Source organism: Solenopsis invicta, chromosome 8 (assembly GCF_016802725.1).
Source record: "Solenopsis invicta isolate M01_SB chromosome 8, UNIL_Sinv_3.0, whole genome shotgun sequence".
Classification (NCBI taxonomy): domain Eukaryota; kingdom Metazoa; phylum Arthropoda; class Insecta; order Hymenoptera; family Formicidae; genus Solenopsis; species Solenopsis invicta.
Window position 1 is genome coordinate 442,135 of NC_052671.1, and position 13,812 is coordinate 455,946.

Consider the following 13,812-nt stretch of genomic DNA (forward strand, 5'->3'; position numbering starts at 1 on the left):
TATGTATTAAAATTTTATTTCATTACTTACTTCCTCTTAATTAAAAATGTCAGTTTTAACATGTTAAATACTTAAAATTTTAAGCAAACTGATTTCTCGTTATCTTTAGCTTAATAAACAGTGTCAATTAGAATGTTATTATATTTTCTCAATTATTTATGAAATTTTTTTATAGTATGTAACACGTATTACACGTTCATATTTCATTTCATTAAAACTAGAAGTATCAAGAGGTCATCATTGACATTTTTTTTAATTTTTTAGATTACTATCTAAAGAAGATAGATTTTTTTATATTATATATTTCTTATGTAAGATAAGAATTTTTTTTGAAATTTTTTTATCATTTATTTTCTTTATCCTGATATAATAAATATTTCATTTTTTATTACTTTCTTTATTTTCATCTAATAATTCATCTGCTTGGTTTTTTTAGTAAATAAAAACTGTTACTTCCAGTGTTAACAATTACAAATTCAACACGATGGTAAGGTATATTTTTCACAAAGCTTCATTTTTCCACTTAACTTTAAAATAATTTAAAATGTATATTATCTTTGTATATTGTTATACATAAAAATAATGTATTCTTAAAAATAAAAAAATATTTTACAGATAATATAACACAAATTTATATCTAATATATTAACATTTTAAATTCCTTGATTATTTAGTCAAATACATTTCCAAAAACACATTCATATAAACAATACTTCACTTATATTTTCTTTATAATATCTACTATTATAATACTGTTCAATTGTACATTTAATAATTTGTGACTGAAAATATTATCAACTCTTATGATTCATATAATTTTCTTTATACAAACATCAGTTTTAATAGCTGAATAATGGCATTTATGTATTCAATAAATGAAAAAAATTTTTATCAATTTGGTAAAAAATTTTAATGCAATGCGTCGGTAAAGCGCAAATCGGATATCGCGGCGTTCTTATCGCACGTGAAAGACACTGTCAAGGCGTAACGAGTACCAGATTTTACTTTCTCAACTAGATGTAAATTCTCACTCCCTGAAGTAAAAATTGATACTCTGCCTGAAAATATTACTAAATTATCTCGTCTCGTTAAATTTAATTTAAATTAAATTTCTAATTGTATACGCCTTACCCTTTCTTGGTTCCACTGTAGTATTGACATCATTCTTATCTATGAATATAAATCGACCACCTTCAAAATCCTTACTATAATCATTTAAATACAGCAACGATGTGTAATGAAACGATTCATATGTTTCCTGAAATATAGTTTTTAATCTATATTATGAAACAGTTTCCTAATTATTAAAGTTCTGTAACGCCATAAGACAAAACCTTATCAATGTGTGGATGCCAGTATTCGTCATGTATAGTTTTGGCAGGTTTATTAGTCATCCGTGAGAAGAAAGTAGGTTTGGTTAAATAAATCTTATTTACATCTATGCCAAAATTATGTGCCACCGCATGTTGTATTTTCGTTTTTACTACCCTGAAAGTTAAGGAAGGACATAACAACATGTTTTATATATATATATATATATATATATATATATATATATATATATATATATATATATATATTATATATTACAAAACACTTGAAGTAACTTGTCTTTCGTACATCATATTTAAAATAAAGTAAATATATAATATCGAATGATTCTTAATTGCATACATCTTATAGACTATAGATCTAGGAGATAGAAATGTTTCTATTTATTTATTTTTCATTCGTCAAAAATTAGAGTAGATAACATTTATACTGTATTAATTTACTATATACATATTGTGTTAACTTTGGAATATCAAAGAATATTTTGTTCTAGATTTAATTCCTGCAATAAATATTTATATATAATTAAGTCATACTTGTAAATTGCTGAATCCACACTATTGAATATTTTCTTTGCTTCTGTTTGTTTATAGACATTGATAAAACCCTGACCCTTGCTAAGAGCACCTGAATGAAGATCCAGAATACTTGCGCCACCATCGGATCCAGCCAAATCTAATCCACTTTTTGCTAGTTTCAGTAAAACATCTGCCTCTGTTGTCGAGACGAGTTTGTCAGTCACAACTCTGCCACATTTTTCTGGTATACAGCCAGGGTACTTTTCTAACTCATCTCTATAATCCATAGAGCAGTCAACGTTCTGTGTACGACTTACCAACACATCTTTCTGCTTTGCTAGATATACTTCTTTGCCCTGTCTGTTATTATACCAAACTATTAGCAAGACTCCAAATATGAGAACGCATCTGGACCATACTCTTTGATATGGAAAAGACACAGTAGGTCCATATTTCCTACAAGATAAATAGTAAAAATTATTAGTCTATTCATGGATATTATTTTTTTTTTATAAATTAGATAGTTTCTTAACTGTGACAGTACATAAAAAGAAACCAAGCTTTTACTTTTTTTTATTTAAATACTATACAAAATTAAGCATTATATGTTAAATAATAAATTAAAATCAGCATTAAAAAAGATAAAAATAATAATGACATTTTTGACAATATAAAAAATTAACTTTATACTCACAATTCAACGGGTTTGCTCGTTTCTTCGTCGTTTTTCTCCTTAATTAAATTTTCTTTCTGCGCGCTTTTTCTTTTCGTTCTCTTAACCTCTTGAGTCGTCATCGTGTACACTAATATATTGTAATATATGACCACTCGTTTATCTTTTAACTTTATATTTAATCCAACTTCTCACACATGTCAAATGATGTCAAATAGAAATGTCTAATTGTCAGATCTGTCAATCTCTTCCGAATCATAATGCATGAATGACGAATATCTAGAGACTAGAGTCCTATATAAAGAGAGAAGCGACATTGATGTCCGAAGCTCTGATTGGTAATCTGATTGATACTTTATTGGCTAAGCGAGCAGCCATATTGTGAACACAGCTGTTGCAGAATGATACGAATGGTGTTTGATGACGTAAGAGCGGTTCCAAAATGGCGGTGGAGGACTCAATTGGATACTGAAGATTGTGGTGGGGGTTCGAAGTCGCTTCTCTCTTTATATAGGACTCTACTAGAGACGACACCGTGGTGAAGTTGACTGTCGGAATAATAGCTACAGCAATTTACAAAATGCCATTTGATTGCTAGTCGTTTGCTAGTGTTTGCATGTCTTTTTGTTTTGTTTGCATATCAATTAGTTTAGATAAAAAATCGAAATTAAAATTTGGACAAGTTTTACTAGGTAAAATTGCGATTTGATCCTTTATCTCATGATTTCGTGAATATTTCGGTGTCAAATTGTTTACTAGTTCCGTATATATAAGTATTATACACATTGATAAATTGCATCATAATTTATTTATTAATAAATATAAATTGTATAATAACTTTAGGCTTAGTTACTTTTTAGGTAGCTCAATGCGCATGCGCCTGTTTTGTTTCCCTGGGTAATATACCTGCAACTGCATGAGAATCCGGCATAATTGTATATAACCTTAAAATTTACAATTGTTTACAATAGATAGATTAGACGCACAGTATATACAGTCTAAAGTCACTAGATTTACAAAGTACCGCAATCATTCCGCCATTTTGGCTCCAACATACGGCATATTTAAAACGTGCATATGTGTATGAATGTATTTAAATAAGAAAAAAAATCATAAATTATATAAATTAATTTTATTTACAATGGTTCTTATTTGCATATGATTTTATTGCAACACTTTTACTACTATCCCAGATAGCACGCAATATTTATGATAAATATTAATGAATATTTATGATAAATATTTTTTATAAATATTATAGAAATATTTTATACATATTTTATATATATGGCAAAAAAAATTATAAAAATTTTTATCAAAAATATTGTTAAAATATTGTCTAAAATATTGGTCGCAACTTGAATGGGTGAATTTCCGCTTTGGAATTTCCCAAAAAATTTCCTAAGAATGGAATGTTTTTGCAAAAATTGTTTTTTAAAATATAGAAATATTGTTTTACACATTAGGCTTATGTAGTGTAATATAATATTTATGCGGGTATTTCAAATATTTTCAAAATAATTATCATAAATCATAAATATTTTTGAAACATTTATGATAAATATTTACAATCAGTCTAATCTACGGCATTTATTAAATGTTTTGATAAATGTTTATAAAATATTAAAATAAATATAAATATTTAGTAAATATTTTATAAATATTTTGTGCTATCTGGGATATGTGTTCAATATGCGTTAATATTATATGCGTTAATATTATATATGCGTATTCTATATGCGTTAATATTAATATATTTTTTTTAAGGTAAAATGGATGCGTGCGATAATAAATGTTTTGATAAGTTTAAAAACAATATTGTGGCATGACGGCACAAACTGTACAACAATTATTTAAAAACATTTCAATAAAGTCTAAAGGTTTTAATTTATTCAAAATTAAGCATGTTTTTAAACGTTTAATATCGTTTTATTTTTCAGAGTACAACAATAACACAATAGATTTAACGCCCCTCACGGTGTCTCACGGCGCCGACGAGAGACTATTAAAACCGTCAACCCTGGGTAAATTTTCGAGGCTGTCACTGGGGCCCCAGTAGCGGAATTTTGTAACTCCTTAGCGACAATTCGGTATCGTTACAGCGTCGTTGCGCAGATATTATACATGGTAGAAAAGCTGCGCGACGACACGTAACGATATCCCTAGCTGTCGTTAAGAATTACAGAATACGGCCCCAGGGGCCCGGCGGTAATTGAAGAGCGATGACGTTATCGACTATATGATTGTTAATACAAATATTTAAGTAATACGTTATTAAAATCTTGATTTTTTTATTATACAAATACTTCATAAGCAAATATGCATACTTATATTTAATAATATCATTGTATATTGCTTTAAAATTGTAATTCTTTTTGATCAGTTATTATCTCTGTCGATAATCAAACTTGGATGTTAACATCAAAACTGCATTTTTTAATAAAAATCGAGAATTTTCGGGTTACATAAGCATATCTATGAAACTTCAGGATAACAATAAATTATAAAATTAGTACTGTATTGTCAGTTTATCATTAAAAATTTAACAGTCACACAAACTCCCGTAAGGTTAGTGGTCTTTAATAGTCTCTCGTCGATGCTCACGGTAAATAATTGCACTTAATGTGTAATTGCATATATTATGAAAGTGTGCACTCTTTACACTTTCAGACGCCATTTTGGCTCCAAATCTTTATACATTAGGCCTGTTCGTGTTGCTGCCCTTTTTGAATTAATTTCTTTGTCGTCTCTAGGTCTGTTCGAGTTGCTTGAAATCCCCAAAAATTTTTGCACTCGAGATGAGATAAATATATATTCGATCGTAAGAAAGAGAGAGACGACAAAGAAATTAATTCAAAAAGGGCAGCAACATGAACAGGCCTTCTCTCTTTCTTACGATCGAATATATATTTATCTCATCTTGAGTGCAAAAATTTTTGGGTATTTCAAGCAACTCGAACAGACCTATTCCGTTTGTTTTTTGTTCCTGAACTCTCTAAATAAGTGTACACCCAAGGACTTTGATTCTGTCCATGGGGAAATTTTCCAAACTGAGAAGTCACCACTTTCTACATACTCGCAGTTCGTGATTAATAAAATGACTGGAGCTTATTGGTCGTTACGTTAATCATGAACTGTAAGTATGTAGGAAGACAGCGACTTCTCAGTTTGGAAAATTTCCCCATGGACAGAATCAAAGTCCTTGGGTGTACATACACTTAAAATGAAATAGATAAATGTTTCAAAGTTAGCGAAAGCAAGAAAGAACGTTCCAGTGCAGTCTAGTGCAGGAACAGAAAACAAGCCTATTGAGTCTAGAGTCCTATATAAAGAGAGAAGCGACATTGATGTCCGAAGCTCTGATTGGTAATCTGATTGATACTTGATTGGCTAAGCGAGCAGCCATATTGTGAACACAGCTGTTGCAGAATGATACGAATGGTGTTTGATGACGTTGAGCGGTCCCAAAATGGCGGTGGAGGACTCAATTGGATACTGAAAGTTGTGGTGGGGGTTCGATGTCGCTTCTCTCTTTATATAGGACTCTAATTGAGTCTTATGAATTGCGGTACTTTATTAATCTAACGACTTTATACCCAACGAGTAGAATTTTCGAACGCAGCCCAAAATGTTTCCAGTTTAATTCCCCAGTTAGGGAAATTATGAGAATAGGGGAAAATATTCGATACGATTTGGCAATATTGCCTAATATTGCCTTCTTGACACATGCTACTGCAAGTGCGCTACACGCTACACGTAACTGCGCGGAACGCACGTTCCGAATGTCACGTTATCTTCATTTTGCGTTTTCATCGCCGGTCTCCGCGAATGCTAATGACGTAATTCACATGATGTTGTAATGTTTTCCTTATTATTATCGTTAATAAACATGTTATCCTTTTTCCGAAAGTTATCAATTGGCGGAAAGATAAAGGATGGGATACTGCCAGAGGCAGTCATGGGCACGGCAGAGGATCTCTTGACGGTGAAGAATCAAACGTTAAAAACGGATACCGAGTTAAAAGAATCTATTTACGGCAAGTTTACGCTATATTTGTATGTTGTATCGTGCAACTTTTCAGATATTGTCCATTGTCAGAGAGATAGTGCGACATTACAAATGTATTGTAATTACGTGTTCCTTTGCTTATTAAAACATTCGAGCAATTACTCGGAAAATTTTCAGACGTCGATTCTGTCGATTTATATTCACTTGACAATCTTTTACTGTTTTTCAGATTTATTAAGGACAATCAAGGATCCTGAGAAACCACAAACTTTGGAGCAATTGGATGTTGTCTATGAAGATTGCATAAAAGTTTGTCACAGCACACCTGGAGGAGTTTCTGTGATTCGTGTGGAATTTAATCCTACAGTGCCTCATTGCTCATTGGCAACCCTAATAGGATTATGCATCCGTATTAAATTAGAACGTCATTTATCGGCGCTGATTAAATTGGATATCTACATCAAGAAAGGTGCACATTCTACTGAACAGGAAAGTACGTATGCTTTTGTCGTGTATCTTATTCAGTTTTTTAATATTTCAATTGAGACATGCTAAATACAGCTTGTTTTAATTATATTACATTAAATTGCAGTTAATAAACAAATTAATGACAAGGAACGTATAGCCGCTGCAATGGAAAATCCAAACTTGCGGGAGCTGGTGGAGAAATGTATACTAGAAGAGGATTATTAATGTTTTACAGTGAAGCATATGTTATGCCAAATATTTTTTGAAATATATAATTTTAATATAGTAGGATAGAGTGTGTAAAATATATAACGTGTAAATAAACTGTGAAGTGTATAGTGTGTAAATAAATATTGTTCATATTTGTATATAATTAAATTGGATTTATCTTATTCATCATCATAATAAAGCGCTCTCAATAGAAATGTTAAAATCATTGTAAATTTAATTTTTTATAGTTTCTATAAAAAATATAAAACTGATGCATTTTTTTTATTTTTGAAGGGCATGTCTGTAAAGAGAGATAAAACATATAACTTGCTATCACATTTCTCAAAATATATATTTTATGGGAGCGCGAAATAAAAATCTTATTAGTAAATTATATATATATATATATATATATATATATACACACATACACATATATGTATGATTAATCTAAATTAAAACAGTGATATAAGACCAAGTTGAAAAAAAAAACTTTCTATTTCTTGTAAGGTTTTATATTTTTTTTCTTATATAAATATCTTTATTTTTAATTTTTTTATCAAGTTGTAATAATAACTAATAATTAATATAAATGAAGTAACTTAATAATCAAAAATATTATAAAAAATAAATTAAAATAAAATATTTTTTAAAGAATTTATGAGTACAGTCCAAAAAAGAATACAATTTTAATTTCCAGAAGATGATTTTCAAACACGCCAGGTACTTAAAAATCTCATTTTGATACTTGAAAATAATGCGTCGCAGGTGAATATTCGAAGAAATTTATAATGCACGAATTTTTCACATACGTAGCATATATTACATACAAAACAGCAAAATGATTAATATGATTATGGAATTACGAATTGGACAAATCACATACGCGACATTCGTGGAACATCGCGTGTTACGCAGTGTTGCGCGTAATATATGATAGTGATCAAAGAGCTGCCGTGTGGCCGTCAGTGTTTCTTTACATTTCTACCGCTTCTATGATGACTATACCGGATCACATTCGGATCGCGTGGCGTCAGTTGCGTCAGTCGAGTCCAGTCGAATCTCGAGTAGTCTCGAGCCTCGAGCCTCGAGCCTCGAGCCGCGGTAAATCGGGCAACTCGATGCACAAATTCTTTTATTTTTATTTCGTAAATCAAAGTTTTTGAAAGAAAGTATCATTGGATATCTTTGAAAAAAATTACCTATTTAAAGAGTGAACCATACACACACACATGCGCGCGCGCGCACACACGCACACACGCATCAAGGTGCAAATCAAAAATTTTTCTATAAAAATATAATTAAATTTTAATCTTAAAAAATTGTAAATAAATTTTTCTTTAAGATCGAGTGTGTTGTGTGTGTGTGTGTGTGTGTGTGTGTGTGTGTGTGTGTGTGTGTGTGTGTGTGTGTGAGTGTGTGTGTGTGCGTATATATATTTTTTTTTTTTTTTAGTCAAATCAACTATGTGTGTATGCAACGTTATAAATCGTCGTGTATTCAAGATGGACTTCAACTTGTCTTTCTCGATTCTCATCGTCCTTTTGTTCAGGTTCTTTACGCACAGCTTACCACTGCAAGAGGAACTTTACGGTATAAAATAAATAATAATATTAATTACATCAAGTCAATAAATATTAAACATTTCTACTTTTCTTTCTCATATTTTTTGAAAAACTATTATAACAAAAAAATAATGCATATGTTCCAGAGTTAACAAACTGATTTGATAATTGCACTGTTAATACATTACGAAAAGTATGAATAATTCAATTTGATGAAAGATTAAAATTATCTTTGCAACAAATATAACTGGTATTGCTCTGCTTCCGAAGTTATAACTATATAGATAAACGTTACAAAATGGAATTTAAGATGAATCGTTATCGCAATTACACGCTTATTTACTTTCTACTTAACTTATTCTGTAGTATGAAAATGATATGATTCATTCCTGGCGTTATATGATAATACATTCGAATTTTCTCGAGGTACTAAAAAAAAAACTATATTTAATAATAAATATAAAAAAGTATAAAATGTAAATGTTGTGTTAACATCCAATTTGTCATTTTGATATTACCATATTAATATTATTGATATACATTTTATACTTTTTTATATTTATTATTAAATATAATTTTTTTCTTTTCTATATCAGAATTTGACGAGAACTATGATTATAATATGCAATTGTATAATTCTATGAGAGTGTTTCCTGATTCCCATATATTAATATTGCAATGTCGTAGACAACATTCGCGGTTACAATACTTACAATGTGTGACGCGACTGTTTTTCCCCACGACTGTCGGATACGATGATGCTTTTACCACTACCCAGAAATGCATAGCAACGTAATATTTGCATACGTAATTAATTCAGACGAAAGATCGACAAAAGTTGTCGCGCGTCTGTAATTTTCCAACGCTATGTTATCGATTCATTATGCAATCATGATAGCGTATGACCCATGGGAAAATCATTTTCATTAATTCGTTTGTGGAGAAATTGTGTTTGCAATCTGAAAAGATAAAAATATTATTAAAGAAAAATCATATATATTTTACATACTTTCACAGAAGAAAACGATTCATTTTTGTTATATTTAATTTTTGAAGCATTTCAATAAACATATATAGTATAATTTTATCATTTTTTCAAAACTCAAATCTTAATATCAAATAAACTTGTTTGTTTTTTTTGTACTCTCGGGAGAAAAAATGAACATTATATCGGGGACTTGTTAAAACAAAAGTAAAGTGCGGGTCGTACATAGATTAGATTTCAACGACCCGAGTTGGGCTTTCCCTCATAGATTTCCCCTACGTTTCTTTACGTGTATCTCAAATTGAAATGTAACCTCGTTTTGGTTGACACAGAAGGTAGTCACTGCAAGATGGAGAATGGTGAGACAGGCGTGTGCAAAAAGCTATACGAATGTCCATCCAGATTGCAAGAGGTGAAGGAAGGTAGAAGAAGCTCGGATTCAATGGGACGTTGCGGTTTTGAGGACTTTACGGAAATCGTTTGCTGTCAATTCAATATTACGGATAAAATAGGACTTCGACCAGCAGAGATAGGTATGACATTATTTTAATTAAAAATATTTTTTCTTAAAGAGTACAATAACTCTAGTATATTAATTAAATTAATTTGTGAAATGTGCAGCGCATATCATCTTAAGCTATTTTTTTTTAATTTTATGAATTAATTTGTTCTTACATTTTTATAATGTCATCAATAATAAGGAAACAAGTCTTGAGAAAGGCCGCGATCAACGAATTACATTCCGCATCTACGAGTCGTGCTGTCGATTAACATATTTTATCCAGAAACAGGTTTTTCAACTAGTTGCTATAATTTTTGGTCTCTCTCTCCCTCCCTCTCTCTCTCTCTCTCTCTCTCTCTCTCTCTTTCTCCTGTTTTTTCTTTTTTTGTAAGATATAATTCTCTTGTTTTCTTCATCCAAAGAAAGACGAAATATTACGTCGAAATCCATGCTTGTGTTTTGTCACAATATATATATACACACACACACACACACACATATGTATATATTATAACGCTATACAGTATATATTATATGTAACTTTGATATGATTTTAAGATTTTTCCGAAATATCATTGTATAAATATAATATACAAATGCGTTCGCGCATGCAAACGTCAGTGCAAACGAAGCGCTATTTTATTGTGCTTATCACTTTTAATGTACGTTATTAACAGGCGCGCATGTGTAAATTGCACAATTGTTTCCGAGAATTTCGTTGAAATAACGAAATTCTCGGAAACAGAGATGAAGACGTTACGGTACGATGATGTAATATTCGTCATGGCTTTACGGTCGTCGGTCGCGTCGCGATTACGACTCGATAGATTCAGAGAGATCGGTTCCGCCGGTTCCGCGTCGGAATGAAGGAATCAACCAGTTGATTGATTCTGTATACTCTTTAGAGAGAGTTCACACTCTATATAAAAGATGATGTTTTTTGTGAATTTTTAGCATGTCGACAATACGAGAATGAGATCGGGAGCAGCGTTAAGGCGAGGAGGGACACGCTTACGGTCGAGGTGCAGTTTAATATATACGGTGGTACGCAAACCGAAAACGGGGAATTCCCATACATGGTCGCCCTGGGGTACGAGAACGAAGAAAGGGACGAGGACAATTCGGAAGCTATCAAGTATAACTGCGGTGGCACGTTAATTTCCTCACAATACGTGCTGACTGCTGCTCACTGCGTCAGTAATATACAGGAGAAAGTACCAATAGAGGCAAGTGATGTCTATGTCTGCGTCGAATCAATTCGACCGTCGACAAAAATCTCTCTTCTATTTTTTCCAAGAAAAAAGCAAGAAAAACGAGAGAAGGACTAGAAGTTGCGTGAAATATTTTTAATATATCTTTAATCGCGTAAAAATTTGCCAACTTTTGTCTAGAAATGAGTATGCCCTCTGCGCAGTAACATACAACATTGACGTGATATCTAACAAAAATATTATCGATTTATTCAAAGTGATCCAAACATTCCAAACTGCCATTTAGTTTGAAATTGCGCGAATATAGAAACGAAATTAATAATATATAATTTTCAATTTTTCTTTCTCGAATCAGAATAAACATCTATCTCACCTATCGATCGTTTAGGAATTATAATTATCTACTGTGCTTCTAGGTAAGAGTCGGCAGCGAAGATCTCAAGAGCGTTGGAGACGATGCGCAACGCATTCGCATAAGCAATGTGATAACTCATCCGCAGTACAAGCGCAGCGTCAATTACAACGACGTAGCTATTCTAAAATTAAGTACGCCCGTACGCATAGGGAGTAACGTAAGGCCGATTTGTATCCAAACGAAATCTTTAGACTCGATGAATGTACAATCGAACGTAACGTTTGTCGTGATTGGCTGGGGCGCTACCAGTTTCGACGAAGACGGCAGTACCAAATTGATGAAGACACCGGCTCTCAGGTAACATTTTTTAGCCCTAACTCTTTGGCAAATATTTCCAAACGTTTTACTATTAGGTCAGTTACTGAAAGTCATTCGGTAAAAATTCAATTTTTTATTAAACTTTGATCGAGCGTTTTTGCCTTTTCATCATTTTTTCTAACGATACATTCGACAATAAATGTGTTCAATTAAAACTATATTTCGCTAAAATTATTTCTAATACTATTTGTTACATTAGAAAAGAAATTAAGTTCGATCTACGAGTATGTGTATAATGTAACTATTAAAGGTATGCGAGTCAAGCATTCGTGTGGTCGAATAGAATCTTTTTAATTCGCGAAACGAATCAAACTTGAATCAAAGTTTTCCGAATTTACATTGCGTACTAATTTAAGCGTAATAAAGTATTTTCAATGACATTGCAGATCCTTAAGAATATTAAGAAAATATTTTTAATATATAAAAATGTGGTGAAAATTAATCAGTGGCAAGAATTTGGAAAGATAATTACAAAAAATGATGTAAAAATAAGTAAAAATTTATACTATATAGATATTATATAAATGATAAGTGTAAAGATATTACTTATTATCTTAATTAATGTAAGGTTTAGAAATCGACAAAGAATCAGGCGCAAGAATTGACACGCGACAATACCAAATCATAAATAATTCGAAATTCTCCAAATTCCTAATCTATTATTCAAATTCGTATCCCTTCAGATTTGAAAATGAATCTAATTGAATTGGATTGCAACTACTTATCCATCATATATCTAGCAGCCGTATTAGTTTAAGTTGACAAATGCAACATTTTCGTCCTTGACAAAATATGTATATAAATCTCTTTACATAGGTAAAGCGAATAATCATAAGATTAATTATGGTTACACATTAATTTCTAGTCTCGTAGACAGGGAATCGTGTGCGAAATCGTACAACGGTTTTAGCAAGTTACCCCGCGGCTTGGATGAGAATATGCTGTGCGTATTGGATAGGAACGTTACGAGAAGGTCGGACGCTTGTCACGGAGACAGCGGCGGGCCCTTATTGATGTTCACCGGATCTAGTCACAGCATTGTGGGAATCACAGCTTTCGGCCAAACTTGCGGGAGCTCTACACCGGGGGTTTACACAGCGGTATATTCCTACCTGGAGTGGATCGAGAAGGAAGTCTGGTCGGAAATGTTCAACGAACGATAGATGGATAGATTACTTTTTGCCCTTATTCAGACTTGGCATGATCAACGTGATATCTGCAATTGAATACTTTTCAATACTAAAGCGATTTAATTCTCATTTTATTACGATAATCTAGTCTGAAGCTATTCGTGTACTCTCAGTCTACGCAGCATTTATTATTATTATTATTTTTTTTTTTCAATTCCTACCGCGCTTTTGCGAATTTTATACTTTTATATACGTATGATCTACGCTCTCTGCTCTAGCGAATTATATATATACTATACATATACCTAAGTCGCGCGTCATTCTGTATGTATACGCGATGCTTCAATAAAACGTGAATATTCAGCTTGTTTCTCTTCCCCTTTTAATTTTACTTCGAGAGAGAGAGAGAGAGAGAGAGAGAGAGAGAGAGAGAGAGAAAAGAGAGAAATTCTGTGAAAGCAAATTGGCATTATTGG

At 31.7% G+C, this 13,812-nt stretch overlaps 3 protein-coding genes across 7 annotated transcripts; 2 read left to right on the forward strand and 1 right to left on the reverse strand.

Annotated features, from left to right (window-relative positions):
* Nucleotides 1-123: 123 nt before the first annotated feature.
* Nucleotides 124-2,804, reverse strand: LOC105204416 (2-oxoglutarate and iron-dependent oxygenase domain-containing protein 3-like). The gene is made up of 5 exons (XM_039452339.1): nucleotides 2,545-2,804; nucleotides 1,869-2,306; nucleotides 1,335-1,488; nucleotides 1,132-1,258; nucleotides 124-1,058 (listed from the first exon to the last, which is right to left on the reverse strand). The coding sequence occupies exons 1-5, from the start codon at nucleotides 2,643-2,645 to the stop codon at nucleotides 910-912; spliced, it is 969 nt and encodes a 322-aa protein (XP_039308273.1). The 5' UTR covers nucleotides 2,646-2,804; the 3' UTR covers nucleotides 124-909.
* A 3,366-nt stretch (nucleotides 2,805-6,170) lies between these two features.
* Nucleotides 6,171-7,380, forward strand: LOC105206363 (MIP18 family protein galla-1). Of its 2 annotated transcripts, XM_011175868.3 has the most exons (4): nucleotides 6,171-6,362; nucleotides 6,434-6,560; nucleotides 6,762-7,025; nucleotides 7,125-7,380. In XM_011175868.3, exons 1-4 carry the CDS (start codon nucleotides 6,186-6,188, stop codon nucleotides 7,223-7,225), a joined length of 669 nt encoding a protein of 222 aa, XP_011174170.2. In that variant the 5' UTR covers nucleotides 6,171-6,185; the 3' UTR covers nucleotides 7,226-7,380. The 2 variants fall into 2 exon arrangements, with proteins under 2 accessions (XP_011174170.2, XP_011174171.1); XM_011175869.3 differs by having other exon boundaries at nucleotides 6,249-6,560.
* Nucleotides 7,381-7,885: 505 nt separating this feature from the next.
* LOC105192892 (serine protease snake) lies at nucleotides 7,886-13,699 on the forward strand. 4 transcript variants are annotated; one of them, XM_039452475.1, is made up of 6 exons: nucleotides 7,886-8,314; nucleotides 8,666-8,803; nucleotides 10,096-10,293; nucleotides 11,217-11,488; nucleotides 11,890-12,185; nucleotides 13,072-13,699. In XM_039452475.1, exons 1-6 carry the CDS (start codon nucleotides 8,206-8,208, stop codon nucleotides 13,367-13,369), a joined length of 1,311 nt encoding a protein of 436 aa, XP_039308409.1. In that variant the 5' UTR covers nucleotides 7,886-8,205; the 3' UTR covers nucleotides 13,370-13,699. The 4 variants fall into 4 exon arrangements, with proteins under 4 accessions (XP_039308409.1, XP_039308408.1, XP_039308410.1 ...); XM_039452474.1 differs by having other exon boundaries at nucleotides 7,888-8,314; nucleotides 10,093-10,293; XM_039452476.1 differs by having other exon boundaries at nucleotides 7,892-8,478; nucleotides 10,093-10,293.
* Nucleotides 13,700-13,812: the final 113 nt, after the last annotated feature.